This window comes from Anabas testudineus, chromosome 4 (assembly GCF_900324465.2).
Source record: "Anabas testudineus chromosome 4, fAnaTes1.2, whole genome shotgun sequence".
In the NCBI taxonomy this organism is placed as follows: domain Eukaryota; kingdom Metazoa; phylum Chordata; class Actinopteri; order Anabantiformes; family Anabantidae; genus Anabas; species Anabas testudineus.
In genome coordinates this window covers 7,785,368-7,794,753 of record NC_046613.1, presented here as the reverse complement: position 1 = coordinate 7,794,753, position 9,386 = coordinate 7,785,368, and the positions used below count along the sequence as shown (strand labels likewise).

At 41.9% G+C, this 9,386-nt stretch overlaps 1 protein-coding gene across 3 annotated transcripts; it reads left to right on the top strand.

The window, feature by feature from the left end:
• The first annotated feature begins 306 nt into the window (after positions 1-306).
• On the top strand, positions 307-8,931 carry LOC113152358 (dimethylaniline monooxygenase [N-oxide-forming] 5-like). 3 transcript variants are annotated; one of them, XM_026345565.1, is made up of 11 exons: positions 307-328; positions 4,415-4,553; positions 4,677-4,865; positions 4,958-5,123; positions 5,301-5,443; positions 5,532-5,731; positions 5,932-6,067; positions 6,155-6,374; positions 7,373-7,445; positions 7,675-7,927; positions 8,034-8,931. In XM_026345565.1, exons 2-11 carry the CDS (start codon positions 4,422-4,424, stop codon positions 8,181-8,183), a joined length of 1,662 nt encoding a protein of 553 aa, XP_026201350.1. In that variant the 5' UTR covers positions 307-328; positions 4,415-4,421; the 3' UTR covers positions 8,184-8,931. The 3 variants fall into 3 exon arrangements, with proteins under 3 accessions (XP_026201350.1, XP_026201349.1, XP_026201351.1); XM_026345564.1 differs by lacking the exon at positions 307-328 and adding an exon at positions 570-647; XM_026345566.1 differs by lacking the exons at positions 307-328; positions 7,373-7,445; positions 8,034-8,931 and adding an exon at positions 570-647 and having other exon boundaries at positions 7,675-7,822.
• Positions 8,932-9,386: the final 455 nt, after the last annotated feature.

Here is a 9,386-nt window from a genome sequence, read left to right as displayed (position 1 = left end):
GCTCCAGTGTGGTGTTTGATGATGGCAAGATTTTTTAAAAACTTAAATCAATGCCTATGTACTACACACTTACCTTTCAGTGATTTAATATCAATTCAGAATTCTCTTCTTCTCTTCCTCTTTGTTACAGGTGGATATGCTTGTTTTTGTACAACTATGATTTTCCTTACTTGCAAAACAATGTAATTTACATGTCTGGGCCGGTGTGGGTCTGTACAAGCACGTCTTGCCCGCAAATCTGGAGCATCCCACTCTGGCTATTGTGGGTTTTATCCATTCTGATGGAGCCATCATGCCTCAGGCTGATGGGTCGCACGTGTCTTCAAAGGTGAGGAAAATATAATTCTGAATTATTGGGTTGTAATTTAGATTAATAATTAAACAGGAAACAAAATCTGAACCTGTCTCATGTCATACACGTTGGATGGACACAGTTAATCATCAGCACTTTTCCGAATTCCACTTAATTTAATACAGAGGACTCCAAACTGGACTTTAGACAAAGTCATGCCCCTTGGCTTTGGGTAAATACTGCTTAACTTGGCTGCTGCCTTTTTTGGGCACCATTAAAAAAATAGAAAAGAAAGTGTGCCTTAAACTCTGTGACCACTTCACTTGACAGACAAAACGGACACGCGCAATTGAAGGTAAGAAAAGTAAATACATTTGTAGTTCTGGAAAATTTGTCAGCAGAGAGCTAATGGTTTCACTGCCTATGTGTAGATATCAAGTGTTTTATATTTACATTCACATTTAGTCATTTAGCAGACGCTTTTATTCAAAGCGACTTACAAGTGAGGAACAAGGCAAGCAAACAAAACCTAAGTCAAAGAGTAAAAACATCAATGCAAAGTGCTATCAACGTGTTTCTGCTTCATGAGATGCAAGTACAAGAAAGAGCAGAAAGGTTTTTTTAAGTGCAAAGGAAGATGAAGAAGAGTTCTGTTATTCAAATATTGAAAGTGAGGTCGCTGAGCTTGCAGAGTTTGGCAGCTCATTCCACCATCGTGGGATCACTGAGCTGATCAAAGTGCTATCAAAAAAGTGTTTCTGTTTAAAGAGATGTAAGTACAAGAGAGTAGTAACTTTTTTTTTTTTTTAGGTGCAAAGGAAGATGCGGAAGAGTTCTGTTTTCAGCAGTTTTTTAAAGATTGCAAGTGAGGTGGCTGAGTGTTTTAGTGAGATGTTATGATTATGTGCATATTGTTAAACTGCAACGTGACTAAAACAAGAAAATTCACTTTTTAAAGATGTGCAATAGCTTGTGAATAGTTCTTTGTAGACGGACAGTTTTATAACAGAACCTGTGATTAGTATGTTGCTCACAAGTTCAATAACACCCAGAAAGACTATTATAAACCATTAACAGCTTTGTGCTGCATGTATTAGGAATCAGAGTTTGCCTTATTACTTACGCATGATCACTGTTTTTTACAGTTAGTTTTTGGCACAGTTTGTGTAATAAAGTGCCTATAAAATGTTTTCATCCCCTTGAAAGTTTCATCCTTTTATTGACATTATAAATCAATCACAGGTTGTGTGGGGATCGGTGTAAACGGCCTTTTTCAAGTGCATCCACAAATTCTCTATTGGATTGAGATCTGGGCTTTGACTCATTCACCTTGTTGTCGGTAAACCATCTCTGTGTAGCTTTTGCTGTATGCTTCGGTTCATTATCTTGCTGGAAAACAAATCTTCTTCTAAGCCATAGTTGTCTTGCTGACTGAATAAGATTATCCTCCAGGATTGTCCTAAACTCAGTCTTTGGTCTTTCGGACGACATCTCTGTTGCTACCTGTATTTATCAGATCAGTTCTTCATTCAGCTCAGAGTCTTCATTTATCGACACTGGTAAGATTCCACTGCAACCTCCGATCTCTAAACCTGGAGCGGTTTTCTTCCCTGGTTTCTGCCACGCTGCCCTCGCCGCAAGATCTCTCCACCCCTGACGCGGACAGGCTCTGCAATACACTTTCATTCTGCCTGAACAGTCTCTGTCTGATATCTTCCAGACCTGCTTGTCCTTCAGTTTCCACCTCTTGGCTCACCAACCAGATTCGTGAGCAGCGTACCGTGCCCAGGAGTGCTAAGAGGAAGTGGCGCAAATCCGAGACTCAACCTGCGCTTGCAGAATATCAGGATTTGTTTGCATCTCTCTCTCAGTGTCACTAGGGCGAAGACTGAATACTACCAGGACACACTCAGCAACACCACAGACACCAGAAAGCTGTTCTCCACTTTCAAGTCACTGCTCTATCCACCTGTCTCACAGTCGACGACTTCGCCTCCTTCTTCACTAACAAGGTGGCAGCCATCAACTCCCGCCTCCTGAGGATGACGTCCTGCTAACTACATTCAATGACACATCTCACTTTACATCTGCAGTCCTCTCAGAGGATCATGTATCCACCCTCCTCTTTTTGAATTGCCCGACCACCTGCTCTCTGCATTTAATCCCCTCTACTCTTCTTCAAGCTGTTGCACCAACACTAATACACAGATCATCAACACTTCTCTCACAACAGGCACGTTTACACTTCTCTCACAACAGGCACGTTTTCCACCTCATTCAAGAAGGCCCAGATTACTCCACTGTTAAAAAAGACTTTTCTTGATCCCCACCTTGTGGAAAACTACAGACAAGTCTCTCTTCTTCCATTTCTGGGCAATACCCCGGAATGAGTCTTCAATCAACTCTCAGACTTTCTTTCCCGGAACAACCTCCTTGATGTCAATCAGTCTGGCTTCAAGAGTGGTCGCTCCACAGAGACAGCACTTGTGACTGTTGTAGAATCCCTATGGGCTGCAAAAGCTGCAGGTAACTCTTCTGTCTTAATTCTATTAGACCTATCTGCAGCCTCTGACACTGTGAACCATCAAATCCTTAAGACTGGTCTCTCTGACTTGGGCATCTCTGGATCAGCTCTAGCCTGGCTTTGGTCTTACTTGTCTGGCAAACCTTCAAGGTATCCTGGCAGCGGAATGATTCTAACTCTCCTAATCTCTCCACCAGTGTACCACAGGGCTCAGTCCTTGGTCCTTTTCTTTTTTCCATCTATACTTTTTCTCTGTGCTCTATAATCCTTTCCCGCCGGATGACTCTACAGTCTAATCACGCATCTCTGCATGTCGCTCTAACATCTCTGTTTGGATGAGAGAGAGCCATCTTCAATTTAACATCTCCAAGACTGAATTTCTTGTTTTCCCTGCCAAACTTTCAACACAACACAACATCAGCATTAACATTGGATCTGCTGTGATTGTCCCTGCTAAGACAGCAAGAAATCAGGAGGTCATCATCCAACTGACCTTCACAGAACACATCGCCACAGTCTCTAGGTGATGTAGATTTGCCCTCCACAACATCAGGAAGATCAGACCCTACCTGTCGGAGTACATGACGCAACTCATTGTACAGGCGTTGATCATATTCCGTCTCAATTACTGCAATGCACTGCTGATGGGGTTACCGGCATCTGCAAACTTTTGCAGCTGATCCAAAATGCAGAAGCAGGCCTCATTTTCAATCAACCCAAAAGACTTCATGTCACACCTCTCTTCAGATCTCTGCATTGGCTTCCTGTGGCTGCCAGAATTAAGTTCAAAGCTCTGTCTCTTGCCTACAGAGTGGTCAACTCTACAGCTCCAACTTACCTCAACTCAATCGTGCAGGTCTACATCCCCTCCAGTCCACTGCGTTCGACCAGTGAATGACATCTGGTGGTCCCAGCACTACACAGTAGACACCATGGAAAACTCTTCAGCTCAGTGATCCCACGATGGTGGAATGAGCTGCCAAACTCTGCAAGCTCAGCGACCTCACTCTCAATATTTAAATAACAGAACTCTTCTTCATCTTCCTTTCCCCTAAAGAAAACTTTTCTGCTCTTTCTTGTCCTTGCATTTCATGAAACAGAAACACTTCTTTGATAGAACTTTGCTGCTTTGATATTTTCTCCTTCACTTAGATTTTTGCTTGTCTTGTTCCTTACTTGTAAGTCACTTTGTGTAAAAGCGTCTGCTTTCACTGATTTCACCTGACATATTTTTATTTAATTGACATTACTTTGTAGATACCTGTTTTCACTTTGACATTAATGAGGTATTTTTCTGAAATATTTTTGTCAAAGTCACCAACTTTTATCGACCATGATTGATTTATGATGTCAATAAAAGGATGAAACTTTCAAGGGGGTGAAAACTTTTTATAGGCACCGTATATATAGTGCAGGTTCCAGCCACATTAGGATGCAGCAGGACAGTGCATGCACTAATCATGTTGTAGAATACGCAACATTAATCTGGGTCATGCACTGGATGGGACAATTGCACATCTGGAAATATCCACTCGAAACTGATTCTGCAGATTATTTTACAGAAATAATTCTGAACATAATTAGTTTTCTTGTTATAGCTCCATCATGGTGCACAAAGTAGCAGTGATCGGGGCTGGCCCCTCTGGTCTGACCAGCATGAAGGCTTGTCTGGAAGAAGGCATGCTACCAACCTGCTTTGAAAGCAGCGATGACATCGGCGGACTGTGGAAGTTCAAGGCAAGACTCCAGATTAGGAACAAGTGCTGACAAGCAGTTTGTGTTTATGCTCCAAGCTTTCCATGTGCCATGTGAGAAACAGTCTTTCTAGCTCTTTGTGTTTTCTATCATTTCAAATTGCAGGAGGTGTCAGAGCCAAACAGGGCTAGTATCTATCGTTCCCTCACCATCAACACCTCCAAAGAGATGATGTGCTTCAGTGACTTCCCCATTCCTGCTGATTATCCCAACTACATGCACCACTCTAAAATCCTGAAATACTTCAGGATGTATGCAGAACACTTCAAACTGCTGAAACATATTCGCTTGCAGGTAGGAAAACCCAGAAAGTAAAATAGCTCAATGCAGTTTTTTAAACTGTATTTTTGTAGAATAACTTGTTGTTTATCACTTTCATATTTCAGACCTCCGTAAAAAGTGTCAGGCAGAGATCAGACTTTTCTCGCACTGGTCAGTGGGAAGTGGTGACTGAGGACAGAGATGGACAGGAAGAGAGGCATGTCTTTGATGCAGTTATCTGTTGCTCTGGACATTACACCTACCCTAACCTGCCACTCAAGGACTTTCCAGGTAAAGACAGATTTGACATAAGGGTTGATTTCTACATTCAACATTAAGACCACTGTGGGATCGTGGTTTTCACTTCTTGCTCTTGGCACAAGTTTCCCACATCTGCTCCAAAAAACTGAAAGATATCAGCAGGCACCGTAACATCATATGTGCAAACATCAGTCTGCTGTGTTGCAGGAATTGATACGTTTGAAGGAAAATACTTCCACAGCTGGGACTACAAGGGCCCCGAAGACATGTACGGGAAGAGAGTGGTGGTGATTGGCATCGGTAACTCAGGAGGTGATATCGCTGTGGAGGGAAGCAGAGTGGCAGAGCAGGTTGGGAAGTCAGTCTGATTGTGATAACTTCTTTTCATACACAGTTGCATTTTGATAATGTAGGTTTTTATTCTGTGTCACTGTTCAGGTGTATCTCAGCACTCGTCGCGGTGCCTGGGTCATCCGTCAGGTTTCTGACAACGGCCTGCCAGTGGACATGAAGTACAACACACGTTTTGTCCACATCTTGTTCCAGTTGCTGCCAATGAGATTTTTTAACTGGTTTGGTGAGAAAAAAGTTAACGCCATGTATGATCACACCATGTATGCACTCAAACCTAAACACAGGTAGGTGTCACCAGGACCTCCAATAAAGTCTCACATTGTAGCTGAAGTGTGCAGGCTATAAAATCAACCTCATTGAAGCAATACATCTTGTATAATGAACAGAAATGTGCAGTAGGTGTATGAGGATGTTACTTTCCGTCTGTCACTGCATATCTAACTATATCACAATCTCTTGTCCTGTGCTGCTCCCACCTCGTCAGGTTGTTCAGTCAGATCCCTGTGATTAATGACGACCTGCCCTTCAAGATTCTGTCTGGTGCGGTCATCGTGAAGCCAAATGTGAAGGAGATCCAAGGCTCCACCGTGGTGTTTGATGATGGCAGCGTTGTGGAAAAAGTTAGTGCTGTGCTTCTTACAACCAAGAATCCTCCTTTACTTTAAACATAATTTCAACGTATCTAACTTAACTCTTCTTCATCACAGGTGGATATCATTGTGTTCGCCACAGGCTACAACTATGGTTTTCCTTACTTGCCCAGCAGTGCTATGTACAAATCTGGGTACCGTGTGGGTCTGTACAAGCACGTTTTTCCTCCCAACTTGGAGCATCCCACCCTGGCTGTCGTGGGTTTCATTCATGCCTTTGGAGCCATCATCGCTCAGGCTGAAATGCAGGCCCGCTGGGTCGCCTGTGCCTTCAGAGGTGAGGTAACCGCTAATAGATACCTGGACACCTAGACATGAAACCTGAAGAAACTAATCAAACTAATCACTCATTCTTAAAATACATAAAGGCCTGGTCCTCTTTCCACCCCCCCCAAGTTGCTGAACCCCAAGTTGCCCCCGGTGAGTCAAGTCAGCTGCATAGCAGCTCTGCCATCGGTGTGTTTGTGTGTGTGTGTGTGTGTGTGTGTGTGTGTGTGTGTGTGTGTGTGTGTGTGTGTGTGTGTGTGTGTGTGTGTGTGTGTGAATGAGATGCAGTGTAAGGCGCTTTGAGTACCAGCTAGGTAGAAAAGTGCTATATAAGTGACCATTTACTTATATAGCACCCAGTTCAGGTTTGCGAGGCACACACCCTCTCTACATTTGAGACTAGACTTAAAACAACCCGTTTTTTAAAGCTTACAGTTACAGATGGATCAGGTGACTCTGAACCATCTCTTCGTTATGCTGCTACCGGTTAGTCGACTGGGGGAACTCTACTGATACACTGAGCTCCTCTACTCTCTCTTCTCTGCTTTATCTATTCATATGCTTCTATTTCATGTCATTAACTTTGTGTCTTCTCTCACCCATAGATGTGCTTCCTCCTCTCTGTCTTCCTCTCCTCTCTTCTTCACAGGTTTCCTCCATCTTGAAGCTGTATATCTCCAGAGGGCAGGGTTTCCTGCTTGTTGTTCTTTTCTCTCTTCTCTTTCCACTCACCCCAACCGGTCGAGGCAGATGGCCGCCCACCCTGAGCCTGGCTCTGCTGGAGGTTTCTTCCGTTAAAGGGAGTTTGTCCTCTCCACTGTCTCCTAGTGCTGCTCAAGTGGGATTGTTGGGTTTTCTTTATAATTCTGTATAATGTTACATTTGTAAGGTCTTAAACCTCATACTGTAAAGTGCTTTAAGATGACATCTGTTGTGATTTGGCACTATATAAATAAACATTAAATTAAATTGATATGTGTCAAGTACATTTATCTCTGTCTTCTTCAGGATATAAAAAACTTCCCTCAAACCAGGCAATGATCAAGGCTATTGAGAACGACACAAAGATCATTGACAAAAAGTAAAGCCCTCTGTACTTTATTAATGTTATAATCAATATTGTTATATTTTACGCCTATCAAGCACATTAGTAATCATTTTTAAGATGGCATCAATACATTTTTTGTTTTTTCTTGAACACCATATAAAGGTGTTGTACAATGTTAGTTTACAGTTTCCTATGCTACATGTTATATTCATCCTGCACATACTATATTAAATCATTCATTTCCAGTGTATTTTCTTCACAGCTACATTGTGTCAAAGTTGACACCCCTGCATGTGGACTTTGTTACCTACATGGACGACTTAGCTGGGGACATCGGCGTGCGACCAAGTCTCCTCTGGCTGTTCTTCACAGACTACCCACTATTTAAAAGGGTTTTTTGGGGACCTGTCACAGCCTATCAATATCGTTTAATGGGACCAGGGAAGTGGGAGGGAGCCCGTTCAGCAATCTTCACTCAGTTCGATCGCATGTACCAGCCCCTAAAAACCAGACAGGTCTGATATGGATGCTGTTTCTTCTCCATTCTAGTTCCACAGTACAGCTTTATCTGAACATGAAGTACTCTATGCAAATGTAAACACGTTACTTCATTTCTTCCAGCCTGCGGAACAAGAGACCTCTGTTGCTACCGGCCTGATTAAACTGAGTCTGACCATCATGGCTGGAGGAGCTGCTGTCTACTATGTCCATGTTCACCACCCGACTGCCATCCCCTCCCTGCTGTCCAAAATCCATCCACAAACAGTGTGAATATGCTGACAAGAGAAGTCTGAAACATTCAATCCAAGAACCATATCTACTGTTTTGGTGCAAGATACTAAATCCTTGTTTGTGGGATACGTAGGCTGTAGGTGTACCAGCTTCCCTTTTATCACTAATATACATACGCAGCAGTTCATCAGTTATTAAGCTTCCTGACCTCTACAGTCTTACAGTGCTTTATGCTGAAAGTTTCTATGGTGGAACATAAAGTTTGTAGTGGATATAAATGACTTTAGCAAAACAGTTGTATATGTAGACAGCTGGTAGAAAATAGAGTAACTGAATGTGTGGAAGTGCCTTTTTATAAGTTTGTTACTTCTTTGTTGTCTGTTTGTCCACATTGACCAGATCGCTAAAGTAAAAGTTCACAAATTCTACAATGTCCACATTAAGATGGCCGAGTGTCCATGTGAAGAGTCTTATTTGGTGTCATGATCTCCTGTTGACACTGGCCATCACTACACCCTTTCCCAAACCCTTTCAGTGGAAATGATGGGGAACAACATCTACTATCCTTGTTCCATGTAACACTGAAAGTAATCAAAGTATTTTTAGTATATAATTTCCTCTTTGTGTTTCCCTGGAAAATATCTCTCTGTTGAGTTTCAGTGCAGGGAAATTATAAAATCTTTGAAAGATATCCACTTAATGTGACTAATTTTGATGACTGACAACTTAAATCGACTTCAAATAAACTTTAATGGTTATGGTAAACAAAACCCACTTCAGTGTTCATTTGGAGGACTTGACTGACTGAGACAACCTTGAGTTGTGAACTTATCCTTTAAATATCAAGCACAACTAAGGTAACCAGATTTACTTACATCATGTATTACCATGAATGTGAAGTGCTGTTGCGTGACTAAAACAACAAACCAGCAACATCTCTTTTTAATTTTAAAAAAGCCATTTGATATTACATGGGTGACACCAACACATTTTGCAGAGAAGCTTTCATATAAGTTAATAGACATTTAAACAACCTGGGTTGTTTAAATGCAGGTCCACGATATTATAAGGCTGCTAATGCACTGACACATTATTAGTAGTAGTAGTAGGATTAGTCATTTATAATCATTCACAGGATGTTTCAGTATTTCTGTACTTTTACCTAAGATAGACAGTGTTGCACTAGTACTTTTACTTGCACATTGTTTTTATTTTTGCATTCCTTCCTATATATGTCATCTT

Bases quoted from the DNA above. Each gene is read 5' to 3' on its own strand.
- LOC113152358 (XM_026345565.1), top strand. From the start codon at position 4,422: ATGGTGCACAAAGTAGCAGTGATCGGGGCTGGCCCCTCTGGTCTGACC. The intron at 5,124-5,300 runs GTAAAGACAGAT...GCTGTGTTGCAG, and splicing joins GCCACTCAAGGACTTTCCAG to GAATTGATACGTTTGAAGGA. The intron at 6,068-6,154 runs GTTAGTGCTGTG...TCTTCATCACAG, and splicing joins ATGGCAGCGTTGTGGAAAAA to GTGGATATCATTGTGTTCGC.